This window comes from Nipponia nippon, unplaced genomic scaffold, assembly GCF_047370975.1.
Source record: "Nipponia nippon isolate SJK-2023a ecotype South Korea unplaced genomic scaffold, ASM4737097v1 scaffold_37, whole genome shotgun sequence".
NCBI classification, from domain to species: domain Eukaryota; kingdom Metazoa; phylum Chordata; class Aves; order Pelecaniformes; family Threskiornithidae; genus Nipponia; species Nipponia nippon.
In genome coordinates this window covers 2,849,048-2,872,049 of record NW_028262355.1, presented here as the reverse complement: position 1 = coordinate 2,872,049, position 23,002 = coordinate 2,849,048, and the positions used below count along the sequence as shown (strand labels likewise).

The 23,002-nt window shown below is 40.6% G+C and overlaps 1 protein-coding gene and 2 long non-coding RNA genes across 9 annotated transcripts in view; 1 reads left to right on the top strand and 2 right to left on the bottom strand.

Annotated features, from left to right (window-relative positions):
- Window positions 1-23,002, top strand: part of ALPK2 (alpha kinase 2) — a 96,917-nt gene that overhangs the window by 2,580 nt on the left and 71,335 nt on the right. For 6 of the 7 annotated variants that reach the window (XM_087772778.1, XM_087772774.1, XM_087772779.1 and 3 more), the window contains one exon: window positions 11,007-12,723. In XM_087772778.1, the coding sequence (XP_087628904.1) occupies window positions 11,233-12,723 (1,491 nt within the window). In that variant the 5' untranslated portion in view covers window positions 11,007-11,232. Of the gene's footprint in view, window positions 1-8,698; window positions 8,826-11,006; window positions 12,724-23,002 lie in introns of all 7 variants that reach the window. The other variant, XM_087772775.1, reaches the window with a different exon arrangement.
- Window positions 1,208-11,661, bottom strand: LOC148053786 (uncharacterized). The gene is made up of 3 exons (XR_015707906.1): window positions 11,533-11,661; window positions 4,449-4,540; window positions 1,208-3,222 (listed from the first exon to the last, which is right to left on the bottom strand). It is a non-coding gene; the product is annotated as an uncharacterized LOC148053786 (long non-coding RNA).
- On the bottom strand, window positions 13,437-20,463 carry LOC148053785 (uncharacterized). Its single transcript, XR_015707907.1, has 2 exons — window positions 18,373-20,463; window positions 13,437-17,656 (listed from the first exon to the last, which is right to left on the bottom strand). It is a non-coding gene; the product is annotated as an uncharacterized LOC148053785 (long non-coding RNA).

Below are 23,002 nucleotides of genomic sequence, written 5' to 3'. Positions count from 1 at the left end.
GCTCTGGTACTATTTCCACTGAGTTTCAGCAAGACAAACAACATTGCAAAAATCTTACAAAAGCAAGCTTCCTTCTCTAAAGAATGTGTAAGTGATACTAGGTATCCTGGAATATGCATTTTATTCTTTCTAAATATATATTGCATGGCCTAATACTCATTAGGTAAGAATTTCCTCCATTCCTGAGAAAAAAATCTCGTCACTTGGTAGCATTATCAGGCTAGGTGCATGAATTGCTTACGCTGACAGTGTCAGATGCTTGACAAATGTTAAAAATAGATTAAGACAGATCAGTGTTAAGAGTTGTGCTGTGATTGCTTGTTTTAATTACTCTATATTAAGGTCTTTGTTAGAGATATGCGGAGCCAGTCGTTTAATCCTCTTACATTTAACCAACAAATTATAGCTGTGGTGTTTCCTTTGTACTGTGGTGCTGTTTACAATGGGTAGTACCCTAATATAAGAGCTGTGAAAAAGCCTCGGATGTGGGAAGTTGAAGAAACACAATATATCACGGTATATTTGACAAGGACGTATTTTCCAGACATCTGCTTTTTGAAGAGCCAAAACTTCGCTGATGTTTTTCTTATCCGAGCCTTGTTAATACAATAGATATATGATAATTGGTTTAGATAATACAGTATTTTGCTAGTTTGATTTCTGACGTTAGACGCTCTTTGACAACTATGCTGCTCTAAATGTTTGATTTGGTTGCAGTGTCTTGGATTTATAGAAGAATAATATGGTTATAGTTATTGTTTGTGTTCCAGCATTAGGGATTTCAGACAGAACTGAGTCAGGCAGAACTACTATGAGGTGCAGAAACAAATAGAAAATGCAGTGGTAAATCCTTGCGTGCGTGGGTTGTCACTACTCTTGCCCCATCAAATGTTAGACTCTATAGTAAGAAAACTGTTGTATAAATGCTATAAATAGCCCTATTGTGAATAGAATTCACAACGTTATAATTGAATTCTAGAATTCCAGTTTCTGTTGTCTTGGAAATTTTAACTTTTACGAGGTAACAACGTTTAAGAATGTAGCCATGATCACAACACTTTTGGAAAATGTTTTAATGGCTGTCTGGCACAATCACTTTGGAAAGCTTGTATAGACTTGGAGTGGAGGAAAGCGGATTCATGTGGAATTTGATTCCATCAGTACTGGTGGATGCACGGAAAAACAAAGATTCACAGAAACATGCCAATGTTGATGAAACTTTTAAAGGAAAACTTTTATTAAAAGCTTTGATTTCTGTTAAAGGAAAAGTTTAAAAAGAGACACATGAAAATAAGGCATTTAAATATGGCAAAACATGCATGGCAACCTTTTCAGAAAAAAAAAGTTGTATGTTTCCTATTGTAAATATAAATATGTCGTACGTATTTCCATACAGGGAATATACCTCATTTAAGAAATCTAAATTGGTGTGCAATGTCTGTGTTTATTGCATAACGGGAAAAGTCTATGTTTTGTTTTGGAAGAAGAAAAATGCTAAACTTCTGGAATTTGCTACAAAATAAAAAATCTCTGTTGAGACATGCCCTGGATGAGGAAGTGAAAAAATGTGTGTATTCCCAAATGCAAAACAATTGGCAGGCTGGGAATGGGGAGTGGATGGAATTATGGCTATTGATTTCTTAGAGGAATGTTGCAGCTATACAAACCATATGCAAACTCTGTGCAAGAAAGTTAATATTTGAGAAATACTTCCAGGGAGATTGGAAAGGCAATTAGCATTAACCTTGGAATGTAACTGCATTTAAGCAGGACACCAAGATTTCACAGACGACTAGATGACAGGGTGTGTATTATACATATGGTGCCATAGTTGGTCATTCTGGAAAGGATCTGTAAGGTTATTTCAGTGATTATGCCTATGATGTCTTTGTATCTCTGCAAACCAAGAGTCAGAGTCATAAAAACGCAAGCAACCCAAGAGTCAGGATCATAAAAACACAAGCTTTGTAAGCAGTAATATTTCATCTTAAGCTACGTTTGCTATTTCAAGTTATTTGCTATGCAAGCTATTGCAGTAAATGTTATTCTTTCGGTTCTCATATAGGTATGCTGGGAATCGCTATGACTTTCTGTCTGTGGTATATGGCTTTTCACATTTATTGACAGAAGTGCATATAAAGTCCTGTTTCCCTGAGCAGGACTGTAGAAATCAGTGATTACACATAGAAGCCTTCTTGTGGCCAGCGCTTCACACCAAACTTTCCTGTTTGTGTCTAGACTAAATCGCCTTTGCGTTCCTCAGTACTTGATCATGCAGAGCGAGAACCTGGCCAGGCTGCGGCAGGACTGCGTTATATCCGGCATGCTTGTGTTTTCTGTCTGTGCCAAATACAGGGCAAGGGAGGAAGAGCGTGTGTGCAGCACTCATTCCAGCGTGAGGCAGGGGCATGGGTACAGACCCGGGCGGGGGGAAGTTCCACCTAGTCCTGCCTTTTAGGCACTGCCCCTTTAAGAATTTTCTGGGGATGATGTGGGTAGTGGAGATTCCTTTCTGCTTTTTTTGTTGTTTCTGTTCTGCTTTTGCTGCTTTCTCTCCCTTTAATCAATATAATAACATCCTGCTGTCCATACCAGCTAGCTTTCTGGTTGGATCTGCACAGTATATGAGCATTTCTGTTCATCATGAAGAAAGGTTTTGTGGTTATTTTGGTTTGGAGATTTTTCACGTTTATCTTAACTGAAGTCTAATCATATCCACCAACTTTCTTTGTGGTTAAGCTACCTGCCAATATAACGTCTTTAAAAAGGGATGTATGAAAATGTATATAGTTTGCCCAGGCAAATGGAGAAGGAGCTATTGATAAATCCGAATTTAGTAGGATAGTCCAGGGGGTAATGATTGTTTTTCAAAAGGGCAAATCCAGATCCCAAAGTTTGGCCTATGGAGTGGAGGTGATAGTAGGAAACTGCTGGCATTTGGGGAATTTGTTGTCTCAGACCAAGGATCTCAGAATAAACAATGAAGCACATAAGCAAATACTCCACTGACTTTCTAAACAAGATCAGTCTGATAGAGAAGTGTTAAAAGAGTGGGTGAGCAGCCTGTATTATGCATGCATCCACATCCTCCCCATATACACATATGTCCGCAGGAGGAAGATTGTGCTTTCTGTATGTTCAGGTCTTTCTCGAACCTCATTTAAAGTAGTGTAGTTCTGTTTTCTTATCACAGTGATGACATTCAGCACAGCTCTTTCTTTCCTACCAAAAAACACGAGTCAGACAAAACCTAAAATCAGCGATGACAAAGAAATAAAGAACTTCCTGATAAAGAGCTTGATCCTGATATAGGAGAAGTTCCCTCTGTCCCATGGAAGCAGTTTCTAGTTCATAACTATTTCCCACATCTTTTGTCAGTCCTGGTTTTGAAACATACTTCTGTTATCACGTCTATCAGATTTAAAGTAGTCTTTGCAATAGGATCTTTAAAGGTCCCTTCCAATCCAAAACATTCTGTGACTTTATATTAAGAGCAATAAGAACGTCCAACAGGCCTATAGGGGCGAATCTGCTCAAATTCCCATGCTCTGCAGGATGGTTTTTAATCCTGAACCTGTACTGTGACTGCCTTCACCGTGAAGGACTTTCACCTGCGTCTGTGAAATGTGCAAATCTGAATGGCTCCTTTGAAGCCAGGAGAATTCCACCCAGGGTAGAGTTAAAATACCTGCTTTAGGACCTGGGCCTAAACCCAAGTTACTCGGAAGAGAGACTTTGGATCAAACTGGTGCTGTAGAGTCATCTGCTGGGGTTTTTTTGTTATTTGTTTTGTTTTGGGTTTGGGTTTTTTTGTTTTGTTTTTTTTTTTTTAAAATAAAAAACTGCTGAGGTGTATACTAGCAATTGGCATCTACTCTGTTATTAGAAAAATAACTGCAATTCTTGATGTTTAATTAAGTAAATATACAAAAAAAGGCAGCAAGCACTTTGAAACAAGTAATATAATTGCTATCAAGAGGAAACCTGTTTACTCCTTTTTTTTTAAATTGAACTTTTGACCCAGAGATAGAGTGTGTGATAAGTCATATATTTATTTGTATTAGATATAATTATAAATGTAGTTATCTAAATATAATATAATTACTCTCGGCTATACCCAAATAAATATAATTATCTAAATAATGCTTCTTCCTAGGTAATATGAGATAAATTATTGAGACGTTATTCACATGCGTAATTTTGTTACTTAGTATGTGTTCTTGGATAATAAAAGAATAATTTATTTGAAATGTTGCAGAGCTAGGGTTGGACTCTGCAAGAGTTTTGTGCACAGCTTAAATACTTTTTCATCATATACAATATAAAAGCACCTTGCCTGTGACATTTTACTTAATGTTCATGTTACTTAATTTTGCATTCAAGTTCATTTCATAAAATTTCAGTAGAAACTGTATGAAATGAATCTTTCTGCAAATTGTGACACTCACCAATTTTTTGGCTATACTGCGTGTCCTCAAAAGGATGAGAGATTTATGGAGAAGCTGTGTAGAAGTCCTCCCTTGAAAGCTGCCCAGGAAGTCTGTAAGAACACAAATCTGCTCTGAACTGCAGTGCTTGAATTGTTGAATTGCTGGACTAATACTGATGTGTCTGAGAGAGCTACCGCTTCACCTGTCATCAAGCAGTGTTCAAAAACCACATCAGGACTTAAGAAATTAATGAGCTTTGGCTTGAAAATCACATAGCTTAAAAAAATACGAACAGATATGCCTCTTTCTGTTTTTCTTTTTATTTTAGGACATTTATTTTTCTTGTTTTCAAGGTTTTTTCTTTATTGTAGTGGCTGGTGGTTTAGAGATTTATTTTTCTGGAAACTGAAAATGGAGATTTTCATGATGCACAGAACCTTCAAAAATACATCCTCGGATTTTTGATTAACACAGAGAATTAATGGGGAGTAGACTATTGGTTATAATCCTTTTGCAGAAACAACAGCAGGAAATACTCAATGATTCAACCACAAATTTTATACTATTCATAGGAATGGACTATAGAAAACTATATCTGCATTGCAGATGGACTCTACACATTTGTAGGTTTGTGTGTAGAAGTTCAATGAAACTTAATCCTTGACAAGTTAAGCAAAAGGGATCTGCCAGATTTGGTGTGGCCCCACAAGCGCGGGCAATGGCAGATGAGTTACTGAAGACGTGGTGTGTGTGATCTAAGGCTATTACAAACACACATTATTTATGGAGCTATCCATTTTCCTTGTGTTTTCAGGTACCCCAGATCCAGTGTCAACCTGGTATAAAGAGACCGAAATATTAGTTGATGGAAGGATATTTCTTAATATGAAACATAGGAGGATTATCAGTTTCATTCCTCCTGTGTGTTTAGCTAAGATAACCCTTTGTGTGGGCTAATGCAGGTTCTTCTTTCCCACTCCTTTGCGCTGATGTGGGTGTAAAGCGGGGCATTTGCAGAACATGTACAGCTGTACAGGGGTATTTATGCACCGATGTGGAGCTTTTAACGGACCTAGACAATGCCGTGGTTGTCAGAGCATGTTTACATGTATTAATTGTACTGCAGTACTATACAAGGTTTAGGCATAGATCAGGTGCCTGTTGTGCCAGGCAGCACGTGAATACATAGAACGGTCCCTGCCCCAGAAAGCTGGTGCCGTAATGATAAGAAGAGAGACAATACATGGGTACAGACTGACAGGTCCTGTGAAAGAGTGGGAGGAGCAAGTGCATCTGAAAGGTAGGAATAAATCCTATGGAATAAGGGTGTGGGCTGAGCAGGACTGTACAGAGAACAGAGATTACATGATGAATAGATAGTAAATAAAAGAAAAAAACTTCAGAGAGGTAGTGAAGGGAATTTTTTCCACTGGCTCTAGAGGAAAGGAACCCCACAGAAAGACACACATTTTCTCCTGGACTTGTAAAATGCATGAGCTTTCTGTAGAAATAACTTCTGTGAATGTAAAATTGCTTACAAAGGAAGATTTCCATTTTGATTATAACTAAACAAAGTAGGAAAAAAATGTGATGCGAGAGAGGAAACTTAATGGCTGTTTTTTAAGTTTGATCAAATTTGTATATTTTTGTCAGTTAAAATTTTTTTTGCTGACATTAGGATTAAGCCCACAGTTCCTTCCATTAGAAGCTGCTTTGGGTCCAAAGCCACCTGCAAAATGGCTATTACTAAAAATTAAACTCATCTAAACATTGTTCCTTCCGTGTTAAAGTGTAATTTTTCAAAAATGTTTTGGTCTCGGTTGGAATAAATGATCAAATATTAAACATTTTTTATTTTAAAAATACATTTCAAATGGGGAAAAATGTTGGCATTTTAATGAAAATAAGTTTGAACAATTAAAAATTTTATTTAGAATTGGAGTTTCAGACAATTTTTTCACTATGAATAATTTTCACTATGAATAAGTTTTTCAAAACCAGTATGGAATTATGACAAAGTATGAATTTTAAATAAAAAGCATTTTTTCCTGAAAATTTACTTGAATTTGTTTTATTACATATTTTCCTTAGACAAATGTTGAGTGATTGTTTTAGCCATTTTGATGCTTTTTCTAGCCATTCTTTTGCATAATATAATTTGAAACATTGTTTCTCACAAACACTTTGATTATTTCCTGCCATAAAAGGATCTTTACTGCCTGTTGCTGCCTTCTTAATCTGACCATTCCAGGTTTTCCTCAGTTCTATATTTCTCCTAAATCATATCAGTGATTCTATATCCACATCATACCAACCCTTCTGTATCCAGCCACAGTTCTCAGGTTACCGTTTTCCTGCTGCTGCCAGCTTTGTTTTCCCTTATCCTTAGTTCCTAGGGCATTAAGCTTAGGCAACATCAGACCCTGGTGATATGCATACGGTTTTCTTCGTGGGAGTGGAGACAGACCTGAGAGAGGGGTGGAGGAAGGGGAAAGGGGAAGCCGACGTGTCCGGGGATAGCGAAGGGGAAATTCAAATGGTAGCTGCTCAGCAGTGGTAATTTGTGACTGAGGAATGATCTGTCAAGATTATTGGGCAAGAAGGCCCAACTGGAGAAGGGGTTAAGCTGCCTGGAAGCAGGAATGCCAGAGACCGAACTACTCCAGTAAGGGAGTGAAGTTTCCCTTGGTGATGAGATAAGAAACAGCCACAGTATTGTCTCATAGCCATCCTGCAGCGTGAGCGCTCAGGGGCCACCGTCGGGCAGCAGAGCTGGGCTGGGGGATGGACCGTGGCCTGGCTGAGGCGCCCGTGCAGCCGCTGGGGGACGGGTGCTGGTGCCAGTGTACGTAAGGAATGGGCTCCTGACGATCTTTGCAGACTCCTTGTAGAACCGCTTATGGCAGTAGGACTCTGCCAAATGCATTGCTCATTAAGTATTCTTTTATTTCGTTTAAGCACAAATGTATTTAATTGGCCTCAAGGTGTACCATAAAAATTCCCCAACAATCGCCATTGTTCTAATCAGTAGGAGATGGAAAATATGTTTACAGATCATTAGATAACCAGAATAGGCACCTTTCTTACCATTACCTGCTAAAACCTGGTGGCGTTAAGTTCTCCTACGTGGCTCTGCTTCACGGTCCTGTCATTAGCTAGTGCCTGATTCAGCAAGTAGCGTCACTGGTTTCCAGAGCAAGGGTTGAGATAAGCAGCCAGAACACGGTTGTACATTTAAATGTTCTCATGTTGTCTTTTCACCAAATGTTCAAACCCCAGTTTTTTAGGAATTGAGCTTATTCTCAGGTTACTAGTCAATAGCTGATGGTCAGTTACAATGATCTCCCATTCATCTTTCCTCAGTGAATTTCATTATGCACCTTCTATCACAAGTTTTCTTGAGGAGCTGAGAGGGTATTATGCTAACAGTTCTCTTTCCAATTTCTATCTAAATTTAATAATTGAAATTATGGTTTAATCTGATACCTTGTATTTTCTCCCCAGATTTAAAAAAAATAATGTCTTTCTATCTTGGGTGGAAAACCAGCATTTATTGCAGTTTTCCTCATGGGATGTTATTTTGCTTTAATTTCCATTGTTGGATCTGACAAAATGCACAGCAATCTAATCTAATTTTCATATCGAGACATCTGACAGCTCTTTTCCCCTCAATGTCAAAATGCAGCTGAACTGAGATAATGATAGCTATAGCACAATTGCTTCAGTAAGGAGTATTCATGAGTCAGTTTGCATTAAAAAATGTTCCCAAAGCTCTTTTCAGCTGGGAAAATTACCATGCTTTTAAAATAGCTTATATCCTCCAAAAAAGAGGAAAGAGGCATCTGGTCTTCTGAAAGCAAAGATGAAAGCAGATTTGAAAGAATGCAACAGGGAACATTAGGCAAATACATATTTAAGAAGAGATGGGTGAATGCTGGGGGGTAATTCCATGGCACCGTAATAAAATGGATGAGGAAAAGATTAATCTCTACTGCTCCATTTTTTTTTTTCTGTTAAATATTTACATTTTTTAGAGTTGAATGGAAAGCAAAATGTGATCAGAGATCTGAAAGGCTGAAGATAATGGGATCCAATGCCTTTTTTTCTCCAGGCTCTTGTTGGACGCATGGTCTAGATTGTAGTTCAAAGGTCTGCGTGAAGCAAGCATAGAGTATTGGCCCAGGGCCAGTCGACTGGGGTCCAGATTATTTAAAACCACTACAATATGCATTAACATCCTCTCAATATCCTCTTCTTGTCATCTTCAGCAGGGAAGCCCCTATGAAGAGGGATTTTGAACCAGACTGCTTCTCAGGCTCAAAGGTGGTAGTGTGAGGAAGCCTGCGCACCAGCTTCCTGCCCTGTACCTCCTGTGTGGATAACCTGAAACCTTCTGTACGTCAGCAACGCTGTATACAGCAATGCGTGTTTCCCCCTCATAGTTCATGCTGAAAAGCATCTCTAACCACTGTGACCAGGCTGGCTTGCACTACTTTAAAGCTGTTTTGTCATCTTCTGTGTCTTCTGGCAACTTCCTGGCTACACCTCTGAGCTAACGATATACCTCTGGGGCACATCAGGCTGGCTCTTCATCCTTTCCTGTTGGCCTCCGCTTCCTTGTGTGCTGGACCTTTGCCAATTTATTCCAAGACTAAATTGGCAAAACGTCGCCTCTCTGCTGGCTTTTCACTGCCTCCTCCCGCTCCCCCTTATATCACAAATACTGAACCCTCTCCCCTCTCCTCTCCTCTCCTCCCTTCGTGCACTCCAGAGGCCCGGTGCTGACCCCGGTTGCCTGTTAGGAGGTGCTGAAGCCAGCAGCCTTATGGCAAGGCTGCTGCAGCTCCATGCCCGCAAGTCCAGCCAGTGAGGCTGAGCATGTGTCCGTCGTAGGCACATACGCGCCTGTATACAACACACATATATGTTGTATGCTGGGATAGGGTGCTGGGCTGGTTCCCCCATCAGGTGTTGTTCCTCTGCACTCCTTTGTGTGCGTGGGGTCAAACTGTTTATCGCGCAACCTAACATTGTCCCTTCCAGTGTCCTTCCTGTTAACCACCTTCTCTTCCTGCTTTTCTCCTCCCAGGTAACTCTGTGCAAATGGTGTCTGTAGCAGGGTTTGCCCCAAGGAAATGAAAATACAGCTAGCTGCTTTGTGCTCTTTGCATGAGAGGCAGATTCCAAGCAAGCCACGCAAGCCCCTTGCTATTTAGCCATTAAGCGCTAATCTGGCTCCCACATATTTTCTTACTAACTGACTTTGATCAGTGTCTGCAATGGACTGTGACACGAAGCTGGGTGGTGACAGGTCCAATGACTGCTCTGCCTGTGGCCCGGCAGAGAGCAGATAGAGTGCTATAAAGTGCTTGAAAGGGCGTTGGGAAAGGTTGCTGTGCTAGGGTGCTAGTGGCTGGTGATCTTGCAGCCGGGAGAGAGACATTAGCTAAAAAGGTCACAGTGGGAGAAGCAGAGAGAAGGAAAAGGAGAATGAATAGAGATGTCTTTAAATTGCTTCATCAGCTCAGCAGGATGGTAAGAAAGTTTTCCCTGCTGTTCTCCATGTCATACCAGTTCTGTGAATAAAAACAGGTCACCATTTTTCAGTGCTTTTAGTCTGGCATCCTTCATGAGTTCAAATCCACTTGAAACTCAGTTCTGCTACACTGCTTTCCCTGATGAGTGAATCCCTGGATTGTGGAAGAGTCCTGCTGTGATTAGCGTGGGTACTCCGTGGTGAAGAATGACCCAGAGTGCCTCTAGTAGTATACAAAAACATCTCAAGTAGCTAAAATCCTAAGATTTGAGAATGCTTAGGAAACAAGGTTTTTTTACAAGAAGAGAGAGATGATTCCATATTTCTCTGGATTCAGCTACTGGAAGCCTTTTTGGTGTATTTCACTTTGTTTTTATGTAAATTCTGCATTGCCACACTGTTTTGCTACTGCACAGCTGTTTGAAAGTAAGACTCAATAGGAACAGGGAATTGAAGCTAACCAGCCTCATTTCGTTGTTCTCTCACCACAGAAATTACAAATATCAAGCCAAAACGCAATACAATTGTGTTAAACAGAAATAGCCTTATAAAATCTAAACAGACTGATTGTTCCAGGTATTTCTGCAAACAGATTTTGGAATTTATATCTCTATGATGCCAATTCAAGCAATAGCCTACTGTTGTGCCAGTGTGACTACCAAAATAGCAGGTACTTGGTACCTGTAGAAATCATGCATATGTGAAAATGTACATTGTCTGCAGATTACTATTTGCATTTAGCAATGTCTAAACAACATGTGCTAAAGCCTGTTTTGTGCTGCTCCCTGTATGTGCAGGCATACTTAAGAATTTGTTTTCCTAGTACAAATCACTCCAGACAGTTACAATGTGTTTCCATTAAGTGCCATCGCATTGATAGGTTGGTTATGGTTACTGCTTTACTGTTTGATCTTGATTTTAAAATGACCATTTCTCTTTTTTGAAAATGCTTGCAACTGTGTGTCAATTGACCACCTTTTAGAAAATATGTAGACCCATTTTAGAAGTAATTTTAAACTTCAGGTTTCTTTTATTTGCAGGTGCACAGAGCAAGATCTGCGCTTCATTGAACAGTACCTGGAAACAGTTTGACAGCTAGAATGACCTGCTGTTCGACTTGTGTTGGCCTGAAATCAGATACAAAACCCAAAACCTCTCCAGAATTTGTTGTTGACCTAAATGACAATGTGGGAGACTTCAGGGTAAAATGAGCAGAACGAGAAACGTTTTGCACACCACCAGAGTTACCCCTATGAGGGTGACCCCATGTTAATTTCACCGGATTCTAACTCTTCAAAAATCAGTGGTTTACTGCTTGAGAAGCTCAGAAAAGCAGAAGTATTGTCCCCATTTGGGAAATCCCACAGACACTTGCCTAACACGGAAGACAACATGGATGTAAAAAATGTATTTAAAACCCAGGAAAATATTTCCTGCCTAAGGGATTTTTCAGAGAATGGTGATGACCTAATTCATTTTAACAGCATGGTCAGTGTCGCTGCTGGAAAAGCAGAGAAATACTGCAGCAGACAGGTGCATTCCCGCCCTTCAAATGTAATCACTTACCGCACAGACAACTGTTGCCTTAACACGGAAGACTCTGTATCTGGTCAGTCTCTGGCAGATGTCCAGGCATGTAAAAAGACCGGGCTCAGTAGACCTCTAAACATGAACGCCCTGTTCAGTGAGCAGGCAGATACTCCCATAGTAAATCACAATTATTTTGTAAAAGATGATTCTGAAAATTCTGCCGCTATTCCGGATATTTATGCAGAGAAAATTCCAAGCCCAAGTGATGACATTTCTGATGATGACCTAGAGTATTTCGAATGTTCAGATGTGCTGACAGCGCATGAAAATGAAATCTGGAAAAAGAAATTACAATTTTTATTAGAAAGTGATGATGAAGGTGATTTAAAACTGAGTAAGGATTGTGATGGGTGTGCTTACTTCCTCAGTGAAATGCCTTGTCTGTTCCAAGTGTCAGATAACAGTACGCCTATGGATACCACCATTGGCTTCTGTGGTCATCACTCAAAATTCAAAGGAGTAAATGTAAGGAGAGACCCCTCTATGTACAGCCAGTCAACTTTGCAGACAGAGATGACTCTCACTGTTGGACACCACCAGGATAAAAGTACCAGTCTGAAAGACAAAGAAAAGTATAAAGTGCCTGTTGCATCTGCAGACATTGAAAATGACCATCCCAGAACTGAAGAAAATAATGGAAGTGGCCACTCAGCAGCAGATTTCTCACCTGACAAATCGAAGAACAAGGATAATGTACGTGCCGAGGTGGACTCCTCTACTAGTGGCGTAGGTGCTTTGACAAATCAGGCTTCAGAGACAATGACAGAAAACATCACGGACAAGGACTTGCTGGGTGAAAGCCCATTGCTGCTAGAGGAGGGGGGAGGAAATTTGCCGGAGGAAAACGCAAGACAGGCTGTCTGTACTTTAACAGAAAGTCTAAGAAGAAACCTTTTAAAGTTGTTAAACCCTAAAGAGCTTTGCAGATATGTAAGTAATATAGGACAATCTTTCCAGACTGCAGCAGAGGTTAGGGAATCCAGTGCTCTGTTTCCCAGTCAGGAAGGTGTCATTTCAACACAAATCCCCGAGGAGACAGAAAGCTTGCAAATGCAGGCTGGTTTGTGTCATACCGAAGAGGCAGATAAAGACTGTCATTGGGAAAGGAGAAGGACCTGGGGCCTGTCTGAGCAAAATCAGATGCCAAATGAAAACATCTCACCCAGGGTAAGTAAAGTGTTTATCATTTAATAGAAAGAGCTGCTCTACTGATTTGAATGCATTTTATTCCTGTTTGTCACAAAATAATGTAAAATTTAAATTAATTTGAAAGATACTATTCATGTACTTCTGAATGACAGCTACGGCTGGGAAGGAAATCTGGTTTTGAAAAAGGCCCAAATAAACCATAAGCTGTTCTAATTATAGCGTGAGACTGATAATAGTAAGAGGCACTAATGGGACTCTGGACAGCTGGATAGGGAAATCCGATATGTAGGCTATTGCACAGGTCTTACCAAAGTACTGTTCCTTTCAACCCAGAAAGTTTCTCAAATACCTGCTGTGAGCAGAGAATGTTTTGATTTACTTTCTTTTCGGTTTATACTCAAAGAACAAAATTGTCATCCACTTACGGTGCTGGAAATCTAAAACCAACAGGGGTTTGCTCTGAATTTATAAAAAAGGGGAATTTAATCCAGAGAGTTCATGTTACGGAGGTGAATGGAGCTTTGTTTTTTGAAAATGAAACAATGGGAGAGTCAGATATTCCAGTTGAAATGTGAAAAAACCGTGTTAAAAATAAAAAACCCAAAGTGGTACTCTCCGTGTACTTGCACGTTTTATGCTGTTGGTAGGAGATCAACTAGGGAAATGAGTATAGTTGTACAGACTGATACGATGCTGCACCAGTTTTCATAAGTGGGAGAATTGGATCATACTTCTTATTTCACATACTTTTTATTTCACATAGTAAAGACTGAAGATACATAAATGAGTATTAAATCATGAATAATCTTATTATCACCGACTTTACTGATTTGAAGGTGCATAGCTAATTGCACAGAAAAAAACATTTATGACAAATAACCACAAGCTTTTTCCAGTTCCACATGCTTTTCTTCATCTATATTATTTAAGCAAAAATGTCTCCCAGTTCTATGTAGTAGACTGACTTTAATCTCACCACTGGAGTGTCTTAAGCAGTCAAAAATCACTGAATTCTTCTGCCTGAAAAACATCCATAGGTTTCTCTGTTTTTATAGTACATAAAATTCCAGTCACATTTTAACAGCACATAATGTTCTTATGATGAGGAATACTCCCCTACTGAAATTAACCTACTGAGAATTTTTTGACAGTATGTATTACCGTGGTTTGCAAGAAGCATTGTTTCCTTTTTTTCCAAGTGCAGTACAATAATTTAAATCCCAGAACCCGCTTAGCGAAGAGCAGCTGTTACATTACTGTAAGTGCCACGGCCGAATTTCAGATTGGCTAGTTAGACTCTTACTACCTGCAGTCAGTATGTATTTCTTCTGTTTGTGTGTCTGTGACCAAAACTTTACATTAGATAAAAATTAAATAGGAAAGAAGTATTGGTGTACACAAAAGGGCTAGAGATTAGCACAAATGAAACCCCTGGTTTTAAACATACATGAATGAAGATGAAATTTAGGTGTAGGTTCAAAATGATGTGGTCTTGAAAATGAGCCAAATGAAAGCATCCCATCTGGAAACTACTCTTTATAGCACAAGGAAAATGTGGACAGCTTCTCACAACTCCTATAGAGTAAGCCAGAAGCTCCTCAGCAATCTGCTTGTGTAACCTAAGAAAGGCAAGAAAGAATCAACCTCCTATTGCTGCACATAGGTTTATGTAAAAGTGCCCTAATGGTATTAGCTGGAGCCCAGCATTTGAGACCGCTCTGCCAGGAGCAAGGTGAGGGACTTGTAGCAAAACCACAGCTGACCGCTTTTGAAGAGCGTTGTATTGCCCTCTCCACGTGGTGAATCAGGTCTGCTGAGAGGTACATAGCAGCCAGAGCACCACAGCACTAATTACCCAAGGATTTACACTTCCCCTTAGTGCCAAGTTGCCTCTAAGTGGACCAACGTTTGCAGTCTGTCTTGTGCAGCAACTGCTGTTCTGGGCGACTTCTCCTTCCGTTAGATGGTCAAGGTGGGAGGCTCCTGACTCCTCTCATCACCTCATGGTCTAGCCCCAGGTGAAATTCTTTATTTATCTAATGCTTAATTAATAATGGGTCCTAAAAGCCAACTGAGCCAGCTGTATGATATTACATACTGCACAGAGAGCCAGGAGGCTTCAAGTTTAGAGTGTGTCATTCAAGCGCGGGTCTCTGTTTAGCGTTCTGCCAGCACCCTCAGCACAAGGTACTGGTGTCACTCCTGAATTACAGAGACTATATCTATGGCCTGCCGAATGCCAGCGATGTTGGTGAAGTCCTGCTGGAACTGGCAGGTTCAGAGGGATTCCAGGGCATAAGCAAAATAATTAACGTTTACGCTGATACCCCTGGAAGAATGGCATGTAGTGTTTGTGTATTTCTAGAGAATTTTTTTTTCTGCTGATCAGAGGTACTGTTCATCCTGCCATTATTTTGTTTTCGCTCATGTCAGAACGAGCCTGTTCTCATAAAATTTGAGAAATACCTGGTTTGATCTTCCTGACATAAATTTACGTCACTTCTAGATAATTTAAAATCTTATTGTACAAAAAGGAGAGAAGCAGAACTGACAAGAGCTTCCAAGTAATCGGGTAATCTGGTTGTGCACAAGAAGTATTTTGTCTAGCATATCATACCTCTGCTTTGTTAGATTCCAGGGTAGCCAAAATTGCCAGGACTGCATAGGCCAATGAAGCTGTTCATCTCTTGGGCTACTGGCCCTGTTCAATATGGTAGCCAGCTGCTGTTGTGTGTGATGTCCTAGAAGCTGCCATGTGTAATGGAGAGCTGTGATTCAGTGTTTCATTGCTGGGGCACTCTTAGGTTGAGAGCTCCCTGCTCTGCGGAAATGCAGGGGCTAGTCATGTGCACTGCACTCCAACGCTCATGAAGGAGAGGGTGTGTGCTGGGAGCAACACGCCGAAAGATGCGGGAAAAGGGTGGAAAGGTAAGAGGGGAGGAAAGAGTTGGGTTACACAACAAAGGAAGAGCAAAAGGAAACTGTTTGAAAGGGTGTCAGAACAGTTATGACGGGTTAGCTCAGCCCATGAGGAGTTAGACTGAAACCCAGCAAATGGTTTCAGGTAGGCCAAAAAGAGCTGTTGGATGGGAACTGGTTTAATGGCTGGCTTTGAATACAAAATGGGTGAGGACTTCTGTTCCTAAACAGTAATGAGTAAGAATTACTGTGCGTGCCCAACACATCATTTTCAGTCAGCTTATAGTTGTTTCATTTTTCATTCAAATGTTTCTGCCTCTTGTCTCATTTGAGTGAATAGTTGCTGGAAAAAATGAAGGCTTTTTGGTTATCTGAGCTCAAAACCTAGTCAGTTATAATTTTTTAATGAGACATGTATTCTTGCTCCCTCTTGGTGCAGCTTGCCACCACTTACAGTACTTTTGCTGGAATTTTGAAAAAAACAGTTTGCCTAAATCTGTTTCCTGTGACCGAAGAAGCGGGGATCCAAATCTCCTCCGACGTTGAACCGTAGCAGAAATTAGGTCTCTCATTTCTCAAAGTTTTTCACTTCATTGGAAAGTTTTGCACTCTGTATAAAATACTCCAGTAGCCTTTGGGTGCAGAATAACTCTCCATCTAGTGGCTAGCGTGCTTTGTTTCTGAATATTATATTCATACTGTGTGCCACAGATCCAAAAGGAGAGTTTCAGAGGCTGCACCTCATCCTTTCTAATAGGCTGGAGTGGTTGATACATTTGCTTGAGAAGGTGGTCTTGTCTCAGGCTTTTGCTCTGAGTCTGGCTGAGATGAGAGCTGAACATTCCCAGGGAACGGTCTGAGCTGAGCAGTGCGCTAAGGGGCAGGAGCTCTCCATCGGGGCAAACGCAGGAGTCCTAGTCTGAGTAACTAGAGCTCATGCAGGCTGTGATACCAACCCTGCTCATTCAATAGGATCCACCCTAGGGCTGGCAGATAACATCCCATTTTGTCACCTCTGTTACAGCTGGCTCCGGTCTTTCCTGGGAGACACACAAAAAACCCCATCTGTTGAAAAATCCTCACCGCTTCAGAGCATGGACCCGTGACAGCTGTGCATGGTCAGCCTATTGCTCTATGTTGTTGTCAAAGGCAGAGAACTCGCTTTCTGTCCTTTGAAATACTATAGTTCTTATTTACCGTCCTCTTTTCCTGCCTCTTCAGCAGGAATAGCAGGATGCTAGCAGGATGTGCCTGCCAATAAGCATCTGCAGGATAAAATATAGCTCATGTCTTTTGTTTCACCTGCCTAAAGCAGTTGAAATAACTACAGGTATTGAGTTACTTTAGCTAATGCAAGGCAGGTGTGCCATTTAAAGCAGAGCTTTTTTTTTTTTTAGGAAAAAGGAATTTTTTTCCAGGAATTTTTTTCTAGGAAGTTTTCTTTTAGGAAAGAGGAATTTGAGTGGCATTGCACGAAACAGGGACGTAGAAAGAGCCACTAAGCTCCTGCTGGAGAACAGTGTAAACCAAAAGCAGTTCCGAACACGGTGGGTTTGAGGGAGCTCTGATCCAGAGGCAGTGATATACTTACTGTCTGTATTCCAGGGGTGGTTTGTTACAGTCCATTTGTACAAACAGGGGGGTATAAATGTAACGTGGAGACTTTATTTACAGTGGAGAATTATCTTGCTAAACTATTTCCTCTTAAAAAACAGTGAGAAATCATGAGGTAAAATGAATCCTCTCATTTCAGAGATGAACTTCTTGCTTTCATTAACAGCAATGGTTCAGCTGATTGGGTGAGAGACTGATATATGTTATCCCTACATTTTGTGGGGGAATGAGAACCAGAATAGCCTTAACTGATGCCTACTGAGCTTATTTGCACGTCAATGTGACAATTTGTCACTCAGTCCAGAAACAAACGTCACGTTGGTTGAAGATGGTCCATTTCTCAGGTATGGCAAAGGGAGCAGAGAACAGCAGCTAACTCAGATTATACTGCAAAGATTCTTGTGATGCTCTGAGGTGCCTTTAAAAAAATCACATGGAAGAGGGTCATTTTAACTCCACCTTTACTCATACCTTTTTATCCCAGAGCAGTAAGGTGATTTAGCTGCCTTTCTGTTCTTTGCTTTATCACAACCTAATATATTTGGCTTTCTTTAGTGTTTTGTTATATTCTGAAGATCCCAGCTTTATGTATTTATTTAGGAGGTAATTATGATATGCCTGCCAGTTTTGTTATCAAGAAATACCGATAAGTAAAGATAGTGCCAATATCATTGTTGACTCTAGCTAACAACATAGAGTTTGTGCGGAGCAGAAGTATATTTTTTCAATTTTGCCTCAATTCCAAATCAAAGCACTTGTACTGGTGTTTCTGTTTAACCTTCGCTCTATCAAAATATTTTGTCTGGAATTATATCATTTATTCTTTTAATAAGTCTCTGAACATTATTTGTTGTGACATGTGAGACATCAAGAGAGGAAATTGTAGCTCTGCTCCTGTATGATACCACAACCTCCGTTGACCTTATTATTACCTGCCATATTTAAATTTTTTCCCCTCTGTTATCTGTATGTCTTGGTCAGCAGTGTAGTTTACCCGATATCTTTCCCCTTGGCATGTACGTATTGTATTCCCAAGGGCATTACTTTGCTTTCTTCCAAATCTAATTTTGTTTTATTTCCTGCTCAGATTCATAATTTTTTGGGTTTGTCTGTATGTGAGGATGTGTGGATCACCTGTTGAGATGCAGTGGCTCCTCTGGCTTCCTTCTTTGAATGGAAACCAGGGTGAAAAAGGGACCAGCAAGAGCCCAGGCCTTGTCTTGAAATGGGACTGGAATGTGTCTCCAGGGCACACCGGGTCCCAGGAACGGGGGGCGCTCCCCGCCCGCCTGCGTCTGCGTAGTCTTCGCGTTCCTTTATGCTGTTCCAGAAGCTAGCACTTGCTGTTTTCACTCTTTCTTCTTCCAGATCAGTAATGAAATTAAATAACGCAGCTTGCTCAGGTGCTCTATTACCATGCCTCATGCATTGAAGGCTCTCCTTAAGAATCAAGTATTTAATGAAACCCTCCCAGATATGCTACTAATTGTATTTTGTTCAAGTTCTTCAACTGCCCCTATCTCCTTAGTATTCGATATCGTTTGGCCTCTCTGCAGATGGTTTCATTAGATGGCCCGAACAATGACTGATGGAGGTAATTACCTAACCTTCCCTCTGAACACCCACAATAATCCTTCCCAGTCAGGCTTCCTGTGCTGTTTTTCCTGTTTTGTAAATGTGGATCTCAGAGTATCAATTCATCACCTGCCACAGGCTGAATTATTTTATCTTAAAAGTCATAAAACAAGCTAAAAGGAAAAACAACCACACTATGGGCTCCACCAGACTGAAGTTTACTTTTATGTGAGGAGTAACTGCTGTCTTTGCCTTGGGGTCAGTTTCAACCCAGGCAGAAGTCTGGAAGCAGAGTACCTGTAGGATTGCATCCTGTTGATGCAGTTCTGTGTGTTGCGGCACTGCCAATCTGTACAACATTTCTTAGAACGCCCCCCAGGTATTTGCTATTGCTTGTTAATTCAGCGTTATTTAAAGCCAATCACTGAACAGCACACAGCTTGCCAAGCTGAAGAGCCAGTCAGGTCCAGAAAGGATCTCTTTTAACTTCAGGGAAGCTGTCATTCCTACCAAAATGGGATCCACTGCAACTGATAAAAACAAGAGTGAATATGGGGTACGGAGTGCAAATACCAAAACAAGAGGTAGGGTGCAAGGCAACTAGACAACAGAAATGGATCTCTATTGCCACAAGAGAGTCAATGGCTTTCAGAGCCAGAGCTTTGTTTTCAGAAAATTATGTTTTTGATCTAGTCCTGATTTAAACTTATGCATAGCTTGCATAGTAATTCAGCACTCTACAAACATAGTGTGGCAGTAAAAGCATTCAAAGAAACAGTAAAAAAATTAACGTGTTGACCACTAAGTTGGATGATGTAGTGGACTGAATAGAAGATCTCCAGATCTGAAAATGAAGCAGCCCAGCTTGGGCTGAAGGGACAGATCAGTTTTACCGTAACATTTGAGGCTGCAGATTGGGTGCTGTTCCTCGGTTTCTGGTGACTTGAAGAGGTGACTTGAAACATTGAAGAGGTGTTTCAAGAGGTGACTTGAAACATTCTGGGAGAAGCTCACTTCACCTGTAAGACGTTTTGCAGGTCTGTAGGTCATCAATTTGGTCACCCATGTCTTCTAGATCTCCACAGACACTGTCAGATGAAAATGTTCCTCATAGCAGACTGCCATGAAGTAGAATCCTTTTAAATGTCGTCTTCTTTTTCCCATGTTCTCCCCTATTTCCTTCCCTAACTCAGAGGTGACAAAGTGCTCACTCACTCCCTGTGGTCCTTCTTTGCTTTTCATTTAATTGTTCCTGTCAGGCTTTGGAACACAGTGGGTCTTGTTAGCAGAGAACAAAAACCAGGGAAAGGTCCCCCTTACATCGTGACTTTACAATAGATTAAAAAGAAAGCTCTGTTTTTGAAGTGGCTGTTTCCATTTTCCTTTTACATAGCTATTATGTAACTGATTTATCTCCTTTATTCACAGTAACCATGGCTTTATAATGAAGGTGCATGGACTGTATATTCCATGTATGAGTTTAAATACAGAACTGTGATTTCGTCTTTCTGTTGTCACGCACCAGGCAGTTTGTTACACACGCGCAAATTAAAATTGCTTGTTCTACTGCATTCACATAATTAAATTCTCTCGTTTGTTACCATTCTTTTGTCACCCCTGGAGTCGAGCAGACTGTCCAGTAATTGAAGCGATTGTGAAAATGTATGGCATTAAACCCTAGAAATCTTCTGCGAGAACAGGGAACAAAAAACCAAATCAAGATGAACAGTTCTAGGTCTGTGTTAGCTGAAATAAATCTAATCTAAGAAAATACCAAAGTTAAAGCCAGCAAGGTTTCCTAAAACATGTTTAAAGGATTTGGTTATAAGTACTTTCAAACAAAAATCACATGGAGCTGATTGCCACATACCCTAGGAGCACATATCCCTGTTAAATAACAATTAAAAAATTAATACCTGTGCCACTATGAGGCTGCAAGTTGCATTCTGCTTTCAGACTTACTTTTGTCAAATGCAAGGCAAGGCACTCCATTACAAGCCCTCTTTTGTCATTGTATTTATTTTCCATCCATCAAAACGTGTCTGGACTCTACAGTGCTGCATGTCTATAAATGCTTGAGACAGATGCCAACATGGACAGACAGACAGATTAGATAAATAAAAGGGTTCTTGAAATAATCAGCCCACTTTCTAGTGGTCATGAGAGAGCTGTCTATTTTCAGTTTCATACCAACATCAGGTAGGGACTGACTGATCATATGTCTAACATACTTAGCAAGAATTCCACAGGTTTTAGTAAAAGCTGTAACTGAGGCTGCTGTGGCAGGAACAGAAAAACAAACTCTGCTCTCCAGAGGTTTGTGGGGGAAGTGGAAGTGGCAGAAGGAGCACTAGGCTCAGACCAAATGCTCGGAACTGACTGAGACGAGAACTGGAACTGACTGTAGAGGCATGTCCAGGCCCACATCCCCCTTGACTTGAGAGAAGGTGTGCGCCTAAGCTCAAAGACCTAGAGACTGGCATCTTCTCCTGCAGAGCAGGCTTGAGCAGACCGAGGCATTGGGAATCAGAGGGGACTGCAGTTGTGGAGCTGAGGTTCCTGGGCTCAGGGCTCCTCGGTAAGTATGCACTGGCCAAGGAGTTTTGAAGGCAGCGTGGTGGCAACTGCATGGTGCTTGGGGTGGGAACAGCAGTTAAAGTCATTGACAAAAATTTTCTATATCTCTTCCTTCCCCATTGTCCACAGCATGTAGTCAGCTCCACATCCTACTCAAGCTGAATGGAGAAACAGAAAAGATGAAAGGAATTGCAGCTGAAGTGGGTGGCTTTTGCAGCAAAGGAAAGCAATATTTACTACCGCTGGTAATCCTTTTACCATGAACTTATGGAAATTAAGAACCTAGTGTCTGAGCAGCCCCTGCCTCTATCTGAGCACACAGCAACTCATGGGAAATCCTTCGTTACATATCCTTCACTAAGTAACACCACTTACTTCTTGTCAGAATCACTTCTTTGAATTGTGTGTCTGCCAGCACTTATTACACATTTACAGCTGTGCTGTAACCCAGAGGACTCACCCATTATGTATCACAGTTGTTCATTTCAGCCATCCAGCACATCATTACAAGTTAACAAATAACTACGGAGGGAACTGGGACTCACAAGGAAAAAAACCAACCCAAAACAGTTATGAAGTTGAGTTTGTGGCTGGATAAAAGCTAAAAAATGTAAAACGTCTACAAATATTGGTGGTTTTTGAACTCAGTCTGATGTTTTTTAGCATTTCTTAATTTCTGCTGGGAGTAGGTGCAAAGCTTCAGACAACCGCTTGAAAGACACACGGTCAAATGTACAAACTAATTCATGAGGTCCATGTTGTTGTAGCTTGTTAATGGCTATTTGAAAGTAAATATTTTTTTCCAAAGGTTGACTGCTAAATTGCTCTCTACTTTTACAGATTGTTCTGTCAAATGAATGGTAACCAAAAGCGTACAGCACGATTCACTTAGGAAACAATGCATTTTTGTCTAGTAAAAAATTGTAGCCTTCTCTATCTACGGTTTGCTGTGGGTGAAACATGCTCACCACCTCCATGGAATTGATTTACAGCTGAAGAGGGCTAGAGAAAATCCTGGAGAACAAAAGCTTGGCAGGGACTCCAGAACAAGAATTTAAGAATGAAAGCTCAGTTCTGAGGGGAATGGTGAACAGTTTAACAGACTTTGTATGCCAGGCAGATGGCAGCACTTTCTTCATCCCATGCAAGCCCAAACATCAGCCAGTGTTCTCTTTAAAAACGTCTGCACTCCTTGCATAAATTAAGTTCAGTTTGGCTTAGTTTAAATGAGGAATGGATTGTTTCTATATAAAGTGACAATTTGGAATATTTTGGTGTAGAAGCATAAAGCAGATGCAGGAGGAATATGGATTTTTATTTCCTGCCCCAATTTTCCCAGCAGTGCCCCTAAGGTTGCAATGCATGTATCATTGCTAGAGGAGGGCTGAATATGCCTTACATTTAGCAATTCGTTACCACTTGGAGAGAGGCAAGGTCTGGAATGATTTCTGGCACTCCCTTTTGAAGTGGAACTTGTCACCTCAAGGGTCAGAGGTAACGAAAGACAAATTTCAAAGACAGCTTAAAACTGACCCAGAGATGTTCATTTCTTGGTAGGAGTCCTGTTCGGAAATACCTAGCACAACAGACATGTGGGGTGCATTCTCTGAAA